This window comes from Scyliorhinus canicula, chromosome 4 (genome assembly GCF_902713615.1).
Source record: "Scyliorhinus canicula chromosome 4, sScyCan1.1, whole genome shotgun sequence".
Lineage (NCBI taxonomy): Eukaryota > Metazoa > Chordata > Chondrichthyes > Carcharhiniformes > Scyliorhinidae > Scyliorhinus > Scyliorhinus canicula.
Genome location: NC_052149.1, coordinates 124,587,068 through 124,602,520, shown reverse-complemented (window position 1 = coordinate 124,602,520; position 15,453 = coordinate 124,587,068). Strand labels below are relative to the sequence as shown.

Genomic DNA, 15,453 nt, shown 5'->3' with positions numbered 1-15,453 from the left:
GAGTCTCTGCTTGCATCTTTCTCCTGGGGTTGACAATAAAAAGAAAGATTGGCACCTGACACTACACTACAGAGTACATTGTCCTGAATGGTGCTAATCAATTCAACACAATGGTGGCCCTTGCGACAAATCACAACAGATGAAAATTGGAAGTAAGTCTAGTTCAAATAGAGATTAAAAACATATAGCGAATTATTGGATGTAACTTGCTTCACCTGTCAGCTTATTGGAAAGAACTGACCACTTAGTATGTTGGGTTGATTATCAGATGAAAAGAAACAGTATTCTTGGTGTAAACTAGAAAAAGTGAATACTTAGGCTTTTTCCACGAGGAAAGAAGGTGCCTTTGGGGCAATCTTAGAGAGTTACACAAGATAATAAATTGTATGGATGGGATCAATTTATATAATTACTTAAAATTAACCATGCCAGGTGAAGGGGAGAAGAATCAAAATAGTAAATGATAATGTTAGATTTGATGTCACGAGATAATTCGAGATGGAAAAAATTAGTAGTAGTTGGATTGGACCTGGAAGCAGAGCAGTGGTGGTAAAACCTCTGGAATTGTTCAATGCACGATTGGAGACAACATGAGGTGAATGTAAAGTCTTTTAGGATGGATATATTAGGTGTTCCTCATCTGTACACATGTATGGATCTCACATTTAACGAAAAATGATGCCAAGAGCAGGAATTTCCTTTCATCAACAATGTGGAGACAGAATTACTGGCTTGCAAGGAAAACTGTACCATAATTCATCACTTTCTGCACATTTCTATTAGTTCCAAATAAAGTAATCAGATTTGTGTTTTTTTCCTGCTTGTGACTATTTTGTATGTGTACTTTGATACTTAATATCTCTTACTAGATTACTAGGGGAAAGGATCAAGCCTTGCTTCCTTCCTCCCCCTGCCCAATAATACCTCCTTGCAACTGATGTCAAAAACAAGGACAAATGTGGCATTGTGCCACAGCCAAGACCTTTCATTCATTAAATGCCCCATTGTGAGACACACACTTAGTCATGGCAATATTTGCACATTGGGTGAGACTTGTACCAGAATATCTGTTCATTCCTTTACTTTTAAGGCAGTTTCAATTTTATACCCTGTCAATGTGCTCGGAGAGACTTCTGCTGGGTAATTCAAAATTCACATATAGGGCGGGATTCTCCCCTACCTGGCGGGACGGGGGGTCCCAGCGTAGGGGAGTGGCGCAAACCACTCCGGGGTCGGGCCTCCCCAAAGGTGCAGTATTCTCCGCACCTTTGGGGGCTAGCCCCTCGCCGGAGCGGTTGGCACCACACCGACTGGCGCACAAAACGGTGCCAGTGGCCTTTCAGGCCCGCCGCCCGGCAGCGGGGCTGGCCGAAAGGCTTTCGCCGGTTCGCACATGCGCCGGTGGTGACGTCAGCGGCCAGCTGACGTCACCATCGGCGCATGCGTGCTGTGGGTTTCTCTTCCACTTCCGCCATGGCAGAGGCCGTGGTGGCGGCGGCGGAGAAAGAATGCCCCCAGGGCACTAGCCCTCCCCCTGATAGGGGGGCCCCGATCGCGGGCCTGGCCACCGTGGGGGCACTCCCCGGGGTCCGATCGGCCCGCGCCCCCCCAGGATCCCGGTCGCGCCACCGATCCCGCCGCCACCAGAGGTGGTTCAGACCTTGGCGGTGGGATTGGGCTCTCAGCGGCAGGACTTCGGCCCATCGCGAGCTGGAGAATCGTCGCAGGGGCCTCACCGATCGGAGTGGCGTGATTCCTGCCCCTGCCACTTCCCGGGTGGCGGAGAATCTCTGCCACGGCGGGGGCGGGATTTTTGGCGGCCCCGGGCGATTCTCTGACCCTGCTGGGGGTCAGAGAATTTCACCCATAGACTGTAAAAATAACATATGACCCAAGGATGTAGGAGCAATTTATTACTGAGATTTGCCAAATATATTAGGGTAGGTTAAACGCAAGGCAGTGAAAATTGATTACAGTGAGTTCTGGTAGGCTACTGAACATAAAACATACAGTGCAGAAGGAGGCCATTCGGCCCATAGAGTCTGCACCGACCCACTTAAACCCTCACTTCCACCCTATCCCCATAACTCAATAACCTTTTTTGGACACTAAGGGCAATTCAGCATGGCCAATCCACACAACCTGCACATCTTTGGACTGTGGGAGGAAACACGCGCAGTCACAGGGAGAATGCGCAGACTCCGTACAGACAGTGCCCCAGGCGGGGAATCAAACCTGGGACCCTGGCGCTGTGAAGCCACAGTGCTAGCCACTTGTGCTACCGTGCTGCCCTATTCAATCAAAGAAGCCAAGCCTGAAACTATCCTCACTCTACGATCACACATTTCCTAGCCAGGGGTCATTGGTTGGCAATCACAAATGAGAACGTTTGTTGGTTCACCCCTCCTTAGCTCAGTGGCCCTGAGGGCAACTGTTAGCTCCTCCACCAACTGCTGTGTCGGCTGGGAACAGCTGATTCAGCACAGATGAGGTAATTCATCATAGGACCATTTTGTCTGTGTGATTCAGTATCGTTATTTTTACATTGCTCCTGGTTTCTGGAGCCATGGTATAAAAATCATACACCACAGATTAGTCTTTTGATCCACTTACTGTCTAGTGGGAAGGGCAGAGAGATACAAAAGCCACAATATAAACAGAGGATGCACACTACTGACTCACTGCATGGCGTGAGAGCCTGGGCACCACAGTCTTACCCAGTGAGGCTCATGTAATGACAGTACAGCAGAACCTGCACCTCCTCAATTTGTTAATGATATATTTAGGGAGTATTTCCTGCATGAAAAGCAAGACTGTGACGTAAATGTGAATAGGACCATGACAATGATTCTCAGTTTAAAATTAGTAAACTGTGGTCATCCTGGTACCTTTATCTTGAAGCTCTGAAAATGCATAAGCATCACAATTAGCAACTGAAGATGTCAATTGACTCAAAACGCTAATGCCATTTCCTCTCTCCACAGATGCTGTCAAACATGCTGAGTTTTTCCAGCATTTTCTGTTTTTGATACAATCAGCAACTGCTTTACTCCATTATGAGCAGAAAATGGACCAAGATGGGAAGTCTGAAGAACACTGAAATCTTCTCAACCTGCATGGCTTCAGAACATTACTAGTACATTATGCTATTATTGCTCACATCTTGTGTAAATTATGTTTGGGCAGAAATTTGCACATGTTTAAAAAGAGAAGCAGACCCCCAATGGGGAGTGGATAGAAAGTCTGCTGAGTGTGAAACTGGGCTGCATAAACCATCATTTCCCTTTCCAGTGTGTGCCGAGTTATCTCGCCATTACAATTGTTCTCAGTTTGTGGAGCTCTGGACGGGATAAATAATCGAGGGTTCTCACTCCTGATTCGAATTCAGCCAGCCTTGCTGGAGACACTGGGGAGTGTCAAGTGAGGACAGGCTTGTGTTCAGTTGTATCATTATTCCCACAATAATTGAATACTCAATGGCTAAGGTGGCCAGCTCCAGTGCGCACTACCCCTCAGAATGAGATGGCATCTTCTTGGAAACAAAAGGGAAAACTGGGCGGAGCATGAAAGCAAATAAGAGGAGGTTTGGTATTGACTATTTTAGTGTGAGAACAGACATATTATCCCCTGAAGCAAGGTTGGCTGAGGGGTTGAATAAAACGTCAAACAGACCAAAATCCTTTGAATACAAAAGACCTGTGCATACATGGTCCTGACGTTTACCTGCGAGTATCAGAGCAGCAAGCAGTACAACAAAAATTCCAAAGTACATTCCCACCCTGAATATGGTCCACGCAGGGGCTGGCTGTAAGAAAATAAAACAAAGCAGATAAGTTAAGGTAAAACACAAAGGAACAATACTTCAACTCGTTAAAATATATAACAGAATTCCAGGTGTTCTGAAACAGGATTAATTCACATGCCTAAACTCCTCAAAGAGATCTCTGCTGAGCTATAGAAAATGCAATGCAGATTTTATCCATTTTTTATTTTTAATATAAATTTTGAGTATCTAATAATTTTTTTTCCCAATTAAGGGACAATTTAGCATGGCTGATCCACATATCCTGCATGGGTTGTGGGGCTGAGACCCACACAGACACAGGGAGAATGTGCAAACTCCACATGGACAGTGACCCAGGGCTGGGATCGAACCTGGGACATAGGCACCGTGAAGCATCAGTGCTAACCTCTGCACCACAATGTCGCCCAGAAACAATGTAACAAAAACAATGGGGTGAAACAACCTCACCCTCTGCTGCAATTTTGATATCTTTGATGTGGTGATGTATCAAGAAGCAAACTTTGGAAGGCAATGAAACCAGTCATGTCACTTTGTTAGGAGTAAATGCCCAAGAACTGCTCAATTCTGAAGTTATAAGAGATGTTACACTGGATCTTTTCAAAGGTACCAATACCTGCAATAACAAAATCTTCCTTAACCCTGCGGAGGTCCAAACAATATTTTGACACACTCCTCTTTTTTTAATTAATTCATGGGATATCGGCATCTCTGGCTAGGCCAGCATTTATTGCCCATTCTTAATGGCCCTTTAGAAGGTGCTTGAACCGCTATTACATAGCATTTACAGTGCAGAAGGAGGCCATTCGGCCCATCGAGTCTGCACCGGCTCTTGAAAAGAGCACCCTACCCAAGGTTAACACCTCCACCCACTCCCCATAACCCAGTACCCCACCCAACACTAAGGGCAATTTTGGACACTAAGGGCAATTTATCATGGCCAATCCACCTAACCTGCACATCTTTGGACTGTGGGAGGAAACTGGAGCACCCGGAGGAAACCCACGCACACACGGGGAGGATGTGCAGACTCCACACAGACATAGTCCATGTGATGTAGGTACAGCCATAGTGCTGTTAGGGAGAGGATTTTGCCCCAGCGACAGTGAAGAAACGGTGGCACAGTGGTCAGGACTGCCGTTTCACAGCGCAAGGGACATTGATTTGAACGTGGCCTTGGGTGACTGCGTGGAGTTTGCATATTCTCCCTCTGTGTGGATTTCCTCCAGTTTCCTCCCACAGTCCAAAGATATGCAGGTTAGGTGGATTGGCCATGCTAAACTACCCCTTAGTATCCAGGGATGAGCATGTTAGTTGGGGTTATGGGCACAGGGCGAGGGAGTGGGCCTGGGTAGCATGCTCTTTTGGTGGATCAGGCGGACTCAATGGGCAGGATGGCCTCCTTCTGCACTGTAGGGATTCTGTGGAACAGTGAAATATTTCCAAGTCACTATGGTGAGTGAGTTGGTGGGAACTTTTAGGTAATGGTATTTCTATGTACCAGCTGCCTTTGTCCTCCTAGATGGTAGCGGTCGTGGGTTTGGAAGGTGCTGTCTAAGACGTTTTGACGAGTTCTGCAGTGCATCCTGTAGATGTTACACACTGCTACCACAGTGCGTCAGTGTGGAAGGAATTAATGTTTGTGGATGGGGTGCCAATCAAGCGAGGTGCTTTGTCTTGGATGACGCAAGCTTCTTCAGTTGTCAGACCAGGCAAATGAGGAGTATTCAATCAGACTCCTGATTTGTGCGTCGTCGATGGTGGATAGACTTTGGGGAGTCAGGTGATTCCTAGCCTCTGACCTGCTCTTGTAGCCGCAATATATATATGGCTGGTACAGTTCAATTTCTGGTCAATGATGTGGGGGTTTCAAGAATGGTAATGTCATTGAATGTCAAGGGGCAATGGTTAGATTCTTCTTGGAGATGGACATGAGGCATAAATATTACTTGCTACTCGTCAGCCCAAACCTGGATATCATCCAGGAGTTACAGCATTTGGATTTGTCATAAATGGTGCCGATCGTCATGCAATCATCAGTGAACATCCCCACTTCTGACCTTATGATGGATGGAAGGTCATTGATGAAGCAGCTGTAGATGGTTGGGCCCAGGACAGGCATTTTTAAAGTCGGGGATGCGACCCGTGGGTGGGTCGCGGGTGGATTTCGGGAGGCTGGCGGAGCCGTCAGTCGTGGCGCTCCCAATGGCGTAAATCCGCACGCAACAGCCGGTGCAGAGTTTTGCGCATACACACCGATGTGCGGGCATGCATGCGCAGTGCAGCCATATTGAAGGCCGCTCGCAGCCGTCATTGTTAAAAGCCGGCTGCAAAAAGTTCAGGGAGAATGATGCGATTGGTTGCTTTCTGAACTTTGATGCTGATGAAGTGGATATCTCTTACTCCAAGAATGGTCAGGATCTGGGTGTTGCATTAAAGATTGGGAAAGACAATCTCGCTGGCAGAGCCTCATTTCCCTATATTCTGTGCCACAATTGTGCTGTGGCGCTTAACTTTGAACAGATGGCGACTCCATACTTTCTGACACTGGAAGGCTTCACCTTCATCCAACAGGTTCCATTGAAGGAGCATGTACAAGGGCCAAAGGGACCCAAAGCCAAAGGAGAAAGTAAGGTTTTGATAATGGTTGGCTTGTCTGGGACTGGCAAATCAGTTTGGATTTCAAAGCATGCAGCAGAGCAAACATAATATTTTGGGGACAAACAATATCATGGATATAATGAAGGTTTTGAGCCACAAGTGTCAGTAGACTGACAGGGGTAAATTAACTACAGTGATTCAGAAAGCTACACAATATTTGAGCAAGTTTATTGAGATTGCAGCTCGCAAGAAGCACAACTGCATTCTCGATCAGACAAATGTGCGTGCAGCTGCACAGAGAAGGAAGATTTCCCAGTTTGCAGGCTTCCAGCATAAAGCGGTTGCCATTTGCCCGTCAGATGAAGAATTTAAGGAACGTTCAAAGAAGAAAGCAGAGGAAGAGGGAAAGGATGTCCCAGAGCATGCTGTTCTAAAAATGAAAGGTATCTTCACACTGCCTGAGTCAGGTGACTTTCTGGATGACCTACGCAGAGCTGCAAAAGGAAGATACTTAGAAATTGCACAAGGAATACAAGGAGGAAAGTAAAACTGCCCTTCCACCAGAGAAAAAACCCATTACCAGCTCTGGGAAGAGAGGGATGAAAGTGGTCAACGGGGTGGAATGAACCAGTACAATAGAGAGGATACAATGGCCAGAGAGGAGGGTGAGGTGGATATCAGAACCACGGCAATTACCGAGGGGGTTCAAACTGTTGATAATAGAAGAGGAAATCAACAGAGTCGTGGCTATGCTCACGATCAGCGTTTCACTCTGATGGTTGGCAACAACAACGGTGGTTTTGTCGCAAGACCCTCTTACAGTGGCAGAGGAGGTGCCTACACCCACAGGGGCACAGCAGACAACCACAGGGGTCCACGCAGCAACCGAGGAGGTTATGGACAAAATTTCTGAGGCAGGGGAAATCGTGGCTTTAACCAAGGCTGCAGAAATGAAAACTTCCTCCAAGGTCAGAGCTTCAAACAGAACTGGAGCCGTCAGCAGCAGGTGTGACTTCAAAAGTTCTGGAGTCAGTACAGCAATCAGTATAACAAAGACTACTGCTAGGATCAGCAGTGACTGATCCAACAATGGTTACACCACAGCTGTAACTTCAACCAAGAGACGTCAACTTGACTTTTTAAAATCTTGACTTTTAAACATTCTGCAACAAAGTGCCTGCAGGTTGTATTTGGAAATTTTATCAATTAATTGATTTTTAAGTGCCTTTTATTTTTTTACATTTACATTGTAATGTTTAGCTGAAATATGGTGAACCTCCAATTTCTAGAGGATGGAAACAATTTCAGTTCCTGCATTCTGTCCTGTAAAATGTTATCAAATTTTACAGGACTGTAAAATTCTGCGGCTGTTGCCCACAAATTTGCGCAATCAGAGACACAGAGGATTTTAAAAAAAATTCTATGTAATCTTCCTGCCTGAAGGGAGGCACAGAGCAGGTCACGCCCAGCCGAACATTGACAACACGAGCTTTGGGCGCAATTGCGATCCCTCCATTTTGTCAGCAGAAAACAAGGTAAGAGAAAATAGTGGGTCGTGAAGGTCAGCCGGCGTGGGCCATGAAGGTCGGCCAGCATGAGTCGCAAAGGTCGGCCGGCGTGGGTCGCAAAGCTCGTCCGGCGTGGGTCACAAAGCTCGTCCGGCGTGGGTCGCAAAGGTCGGCCGGCGTGGGTCGCAAAGGTCGGCCGGCGTGGGTCGCAAAGGTCGGCCGGCGTGGGTCGCAGAGGTCGGCCGGCGTGGGTCGCAGAGGTCGGCCGGCGTGGGTCGCAAAGGTCGGCCGGCGTGGGTCGCAAAGGTCGGCCCGCGTGGGTCGCAAAGGTCGGCCGGCGTGGGTCGCAAAGGTCGGCCGGCGTGGGTCGCAAAGGTCGGCCGGCGTGGGTCGCAAAGGTCGGCCGGCGTGGGTCGCAAAGGTCGGCCGGCGTGGGTCGCAAAGGTCGGCCGGCGTGGGTCGCAAAGGTCGGCCGGCGTGGGTCGCAAAGGTCGGCCGGCGTGGGTCGCAAAGGTCGGCCGGCGTGGGTCGCAAAGGTCGGCCGGCGTGGGTCGCAAAGGTCGGCCGGCGTGGGTCGCAAAGGTCGGCCGGCGTGGGTCGCAAAGGTCGGCCGGCGTGGGTCGCAAAGGTCGGCCGGCGTGGGTCGCAAAGGTCGGCCGGCGTGGGTCGCAAAGGTCGGCCGGCGTGGGTCGCAAAGGTCGGCCGGCGTGGGTCGCAAAGGTCGGCCGGCGTGGGTCGCAAAGGTCGGCCGGCGTGGGTCGCAAAGGTCGGCCGGCGTGGGTCGCCAAGGCCAGCCGGCGTGGGTCGCGAAGGCCAGCCGGCGTGGGTCGCGAAGGTCAGCCGGCATGGGTTGCGAAGGCCAGCTGGCGTGGGTCGCGAAGGCCAGCTGGCGTGGGTCGCGAAGGCCAGCCGGCATGGGTCACGAAGGTCAGCTGGCATGGGTTGCGAAGGTCAGCCAGATTGGGTCACGAAGATCAGCAGGCATGGGTTGCGAGGTCAGCCGGCATGGGTAGTGAAGGTCGATCGGCGTGGGTCGCGAAGGTCTGCCGGTGTGGGTAGTGAAGGTCGATCGGCGTGGGTCGCGAAGGTCTGCCGGTGTGGGTCACGAAGATCGACCGGCGTACGTCGCGAAGGTCAGCCGGCGTGGGTCGCAAAATTCAGCCGGCGTGGGTCGCAAAGGTCAGCCAGCGTGGGTCGCAAAGGTCAGCCGGCATGGGTCGCAAAGGTCAGCCGGCGTGGGTCGCAAAGGTCAGCCGGCGTGGGTCGCAAAATTCAGCCGGCGTGGGTTCGCAAAGGTCAGCCAGCGTGGGTCGCAAAGGTCAGCCGGCGTGGGTCGCAAAGGTCAGCCGGCGTGGGTCGCAAAGGTCAGCCGGCGTGGGTCGCAAAGGTCAGCCGGCGTGGGTCGCAAAGGTCAGCCGGCGTGGGTCGCAAAGGTCAGCCGGCGTGGGTCGCAAAGGTCAGCCGGCGTGGGTCGCAAAGGGCAGCCGGCGTGGGTCGCAAAGGTCAGCCAGCGTGGGTCGCAAAGGTCAGCCGGCGTGGGTCGCAAAGGTCAGCCGGCGTGGGTCGCAAAGGTCAGCCGGCGTGGGTCGCAAAGGTCAGCCGGCGTGGGTCGCAAAGGTCAGCCGGCGTGGGTCGCAAAGGTCAGCCGGCGTGGGTCGCAAAGGTCAGCCGGCGTGGGTCGCAAAGGTCAGCCGGCGTGGGTCGCAAAGGTCAGCCGGCGTGGGTCGCAAAGGTCAGCCGGCGTGGGTCGCAAAGGTCAGCCGGCGTGGGTCGCAAAGGTCAGCCGGCGTGGGTCGCAAAGGTCAGCTGGCGTCGGTCGCGAAGGTCGGCCGGGTTGGGTCGCGAAGGTCAGCTGGCGTCGGTCGCGAAGGTCGGCCGGGTTGGGTCCCGAAAGTTAGCTGGTTGGTAAAAATGGGTCCCCGGAAAAGTTTGAAAATCACTGGCCGAGGACACTACTCTGAGGAACTCCAGCAGTGATGTTTTGGAACTCAGATGATTGACCTCAAACAACCACAATCATCTTCCTTTGTGCTGGGTATGATTCCAACTAGTGCAGTATTCCCCCGTGATTCCCACTGACACCAGTTTTGCAAGGGCTCCTTGATGGTATACTTGTCAAATGCTGCCTTGATGTCAAAGGCAATCCCTCTCACGTCTGGAGTTCAGCTCTTTTGCCCACGTTTGACCCAAGGCTGTAATGAGATCAGGAGCTGAGTAACTCTGGCAGAACCCAAATCGAGCATGTACGGGCAGGTTATTGTTAAGCAAGTGCTGGTTGATGGCACAGTTGATGATCTCTTCTATCAATTTGATTATGTTCGAGAGTAGACTGATGGGGCAGTAATTAGCCGGATCCAATTTGTCCTGCTTGTGTGTACAGGACATACCAGCAAACTTCCACATAGCCAGTTAGATGTCAGTGTTGCAGCTGTACTGGAACAGCTTGGTTAGGGGTGCGGCAAGTTCTGGAGCACAAGTCTTCAATACTATTGACAGATCCATTGCAGTTTCCAGTGCTTTCAGTTGTTCCTTATATCACATTCGGTGAATCAAATTGGCTAGAGATTGGTATCCGTGAAGCTGGGGACTTCTGGAGGAGGTTGAGATGGATCATATACTCAGCACTTCTGGCTGAAGATTATGGGAAGTGCTTCAGTCTGATCTTTTGCACTGATGTGCTGGGCATCCCATCATTGAGAATGGGAAGCGGAGTTGGGAGAGAAGATCAATTGAGGAGTATGAAGTGAGGCACTGCATAGGGTAAACGGGACCTCCTCTTGTGCAAGGATGAGCCTGATACAGTTTAAGGTGGTGCACAGGGTGCATATGACTTGGGAGAGAATATGTGGGTTCTTTCAGGGGGTAGCAGATGAGTAAGAGACGCAAGGGCGGTGGCCAGCGAATCATGCGCACATGTTTTCGAGTTGCGAAAAATTGGGAAGATTCTGGGCGGGAGAGTTTGCGGTCTTAGCCAGGATAGTGGAGTAGGAGGTGGACCCGGTCCCTTTGCTGGTGATATTTGGGGTTTCAGAGAAGCCGGAGCTCATGGAGAGGAGGGAGGCTGATGTCCGATGCAGACCGATGCAGCAAGTGGAAATGTAGTAAAACAGGGACAGAAGCAAAAGGAAGTAAGGGGGAAAGTGTAAGGCAGAGGAGCCACAGTCAAAAATCAAAACGGGCGACAGTACAAGGTACAGTGACTGAGGGGAGCTCAGTGAATAGGCCCAGTAATACTAAAAGGAATAAAATTGGAGATGTTAAGATTCAAAACAGAGGTAAAGAAACCACCATAAGTGCACTTTACCTGAATGCTCGTAGTATTCGGAATAAAGTAAATGAGTTGATGGCGCAAATCATCGTGAATGACTATGATTTAGTGGCCATTACTGAAACATGGTGAAAGGATGGTCACGACTGGGAATTAAAAATCCGAGGGTATCAAACTATTCGGAAGGACAGAGTGGATGGTAAGGGAGGTGGTGTAGCTCTGTTATTTAAGGATGACATCCGGGCAATATTAAGGGATGACATCGGTGCTATGGAGGATAAGGTTGAATCCATTTGGGTGGAAATCAGGAATAGTAAGGCAAAAAAGTCACTGATTGGAGTAGTCTATCGGCCACCAAATAGTAACGTTATGGTGGGGCAGGCAATAAACAAAGAAATAACTGATGCATGTAGAAATGGTACAGCAGTTATCATGGGGGATTTTAATCTACATGTCGATTGGTTTAACCAGGTCGGTCAAGGCAACCTTGAGGAGGAGTTTATAGAATGTACCTGCGATAGTTTCCTAGAACAGTATGTAAAGGATCCTAGATCTTGTCCTGTGTAATGAGACAGGATTGATTCATGATCTCATAGTTAGGGATCCTCTCGGAAAGAGCGACCACAATATGGTGGAATTTAAAATACAGATGGAGGGTGAGAAGGTAAAATCAAATACTAGTGTTTTGTGTTTAAACAAAGGAGATTACAATGGGATGAGAGAAGAACTAGCTAAGGTAGACTGGGAGCAAAGACTTTATGGTGGAACAGTTGAGGAACAGTGGAGAACCTTCCAAGCGATTTTTCACAGTGCTCAGCAAAGGCTTATACCAACAAAAAGGAAGGATGGTAGAAAGAGGGAAAATTGACCGTGGATATCTAAGGAAATAAGGGAGAGTATCAAAATGAAGGAAAAAGCATACAAAGTGGCAACGATTGGTGGGAGACTAGAGGACTGGGAAATCTTTAGGGGGCAACAGAAAGCCACTAAAAATGCTATAAAGAAGAGGAAGATAGATTATGAGAGTAAACCTGCTCAGAATATAAAAACAGACAGCAAAAGTTTCTCCAAATATATAAAACAAAAAAAGAGTGGCTAAGGTAAATATTGGTCCTTTAGAGCAGTGCTTCTCAAAGTGTGGTACGCGTACCGGTGCCGGAACGCGAGCCATCGTCTGCCGGTACTTGGAGTGTTTCCAGAAAAGAAAGAGACAGTAATCCTGGATTGGCTTGTTTCGCTCACCGGTCCCTGGCACATTGAAAAAAAAACTGCCGGTACGCCGCATCAGATAGTTTGAGATGCACTGCTTTAGAGGATGAGAAGGGAGTTTTAATAATGGGAGATGAGGAAATGGCTGAGGAACTGAACAGGTTTTTTTGGGGTCGGTCTTCACAGTGGAAGATACAAATGACATGCCAGTGACTGATAGAAATGAGGCTATGACAGGTGAGGACCTTGAGAGGATTGTTATCGCTAAGGAGTTAGTGATGGGCAAGCTAATGGGGCTAAAGGTAGACAAGTCACCTGGCCCTGATGGAATGCATCCTAGAGTGCTGAAAGAGATGGCTAGGGAAATTGCAAATGCACTAGTGATAATTTACCAAAATTCACAAGACTCTGGGGTGGTCCCGGTGGATTGGAAATTAGCAAACGTGACACCACTGTTTAAAAAAGGAGGTAGGCAGAGAGCGGGTAATTATAGGCCAGTGAGCTTAACTTCGGCAGTAGGGAAGATGCTGGAATCTATCATCAAGGAAGAAATAGCGAGGCATCTGGATAGAAATTGTCCCATTGGGCAGATGCAGCTTGGGTTCATAAAGGGCAGGTCGTGCCTAACTAATTTAGTGGAATTTTTTGAGGACATTACCAGTGCAGTAGATAATGGGGAGCCAATAGATGTGGTAAATCTGGATTTCCAGAAAGCCTTTGACAAGGTGCCACACAAAAGGTTGCTGCATAAGATAAAGATGCATGGCATTAAGTAGTAGCATGGTTAGAGGATTGGTTAATCAATAGAAAGCAAAGAGTGGGGATTAATGGGTGTTGCTCTGGTTGGCAATCAGTAGCTAGTGGTGTCCCTCAGGGATCCGTGTTGGGCCCACAATTGTTCACAATTTACATTGATGATTTGGAGTTGGGGACCAAGGGCAATGTGTCCAAGTTTGCAGATGACACTAAGATGAGTGGTAAAGCGAAAAGTGCAGAGGATACTGGAAGTCTGCAGAGGGATTTGGATAGGTTAAGTGAATAGGCTAGGGTCTGGCAGATGGAATACAATGTTGACAAATGTGAGGTTATCCATTTTGGTAGGAATAACAGTAAACGGGATTATTATTTAAATGATAAAATATTAAAGCATGCTGCTGTGCAGAGGGACCTGGGTGTGCTAGTGCATGAGTCACAGAAAGTTGGTTTACAGGTGCAACAGGTGATTAAGAAGGCAAATGGAATGTTGTCCTTCATTGCTAGAGGGATGGAGTTTAAGACTAGGGAGGTTATGCTGCAATTGTATAAGGTGTTAGTGAGGCCACACCTGGAGTATTGTGTTCAGTTTTGGTCTCCTTACTTGAGAAAGGACGTACTGGCGCTGGAGGGTGTGCAGAGGAGAGGGGGGATCTTATAGAAACATATAAAATTATGAAGGGAATAGATAGGATAGATGCGGGCAGGTTGTTTCCACTGGCAGGTGAAAGCAGAACTAGGGGCATAGCATCAAAATAAGGGGAAGTAGATTTAGGATTGAGTTTAGGAGGAACCTCTTCACCCAAAGGGTTGTGAATCAATGGAATTCCTTGCCCAGTGAAGCAGTTGAGGCTCCTTCATTAAATGTTTTTAAGGTAAAGATTGATCGTTTTTTGAAGAATAAAGGGATTAAGGGTTATGGTGTTCAGGCTGGAAAGTGGAGCTGAGTCCACAAAAGATCAGCCATGATCTCATTAAATGGTGGAGCAGGCTCGAGGGGCCAGATCGCTTACTCCTGCTCCTATTTCTTATGTTCTTATGTCTTGGCCGTCGCCTCTCTGATCGCACGGGGGCGAAGTTTGGTGGAGTGGCGGTTGGCATCGGCACCCGGGATAGCGGCTTGGTTGGGTACGACTTCCTGCAATTAGAGTAGATAATTGTTCCTGCACAGCAGCATGGTAGCACAGTGGTTAGCACTGTTGCTTCACAGCTCCAGGGTCCCAGGTCCGATTCCCGTCTTGGGTCACTGTGTGTGTGGAGTCTGCACGTTCTCCCCGTGCCTACGTGGGTTTCCTCCGGGTGCTCCGGTTATCTCCCACAGTCCAAAGATGCGCAGGTTAGTTGGAACGGCTATGCTAAATTGCCCTTAGTGTCCAAAAAGATTGGGTTAGGTGGGGTTAGGGTGGAGGTGTGGGGATAGGGTGGAGGTGTGGGCTTGGGTAGGGTGCTTTTTCCAAGGGCCGGTGCAGACTCGAAGGGCTGAGTGGCCTCCTTCTGCACTGTAAATTCTATGAAATTCTATAAAGTATGCGTTTAGGGGCTCTTCGCGGTGGGGGGGTTGAGGAAAGACGGGGGTGTTTGTGACCGTGTTTGAGGGGCTGTTTGTAGAGGGGGGAGGTGAAAAGGGGGAAAAATCTGTACTGACTGTATAGATTGTTGGGAAGTATGTTTCCCGGGCTGCTTATTCACAGTAACCTGTTTTGATACATGTTTGGAATAAAATATATTTTTAAAAAATAATTGAGAACGGGGATATTTGTGGAGCCTCCTCCTCCACTTAGTTGTTTATTGTTCATCACCATTCATGACCGGATGTGGCAAAGCTGCAGAGCTCAGATCTAATTCATTAGTTGTGGAATTCCTTAGCCCTGTGTATCGCTTGCTGCTTGGCATGCAAGTAGCCCTTCATCAGGTTGTCACCTCATTTTTAGGTATGCCTGTGTTGAACCTGGCATGCCCTCTTGCACTCTTCATGGAACCAGGGTTTACCCCCAGGCCTGATGGTCGGGGATATGCCAGGCCATGTGCTGCTGCTGATGGCCCACAGTGTCTCTTGTTTTCCCAGTCTTTAGGTGCTAGATCTGTTCAAAACTTCCCCTTTTAGCATGGTGGTCATGCTGCACAACACGAAGGAGGGTATCCCCAATGCAAAGATGAGACTCTGTCTCCATAAGAACTGTGTGGTGGTCACTCATGGACAGATGCATCTGCTGCGGTCAAGTTAGTGAGTGTAAGGTCAAGTATATTTTCCCCTCTTGTTGGCTCTCTTACCACCTGCCACAGACCCACTCTGGCAGCTATATCCTTTAGGA

The 15,453-nt window shown here is 49.0% G+C and overlaps 1 protein-coding gene across 1 annotated transcript in view; it reads right to left on the bottom strand.

The window, feature by feature from the left end:
* LOC119964942 (xenotropic and polytropic retrovirus receptor 1 homolog) overlaps positions 1-15,453 on the bottom strand; it is a 468,531-nt gene that overhangs the window by 88,599 nt on the left and 364,479 nt on the right. Inside the window, exon 7 of the mRNA XM_038795157.1 lies at positions 3,724-3,805. Within this exon, the coding sequence (XP_038651085.1) occupies positions 3,724-3,805 (82 nt within the window). The remainder of the gene's footprint in view (positions 1-3,723; positions 3,806-15,453) is intronic.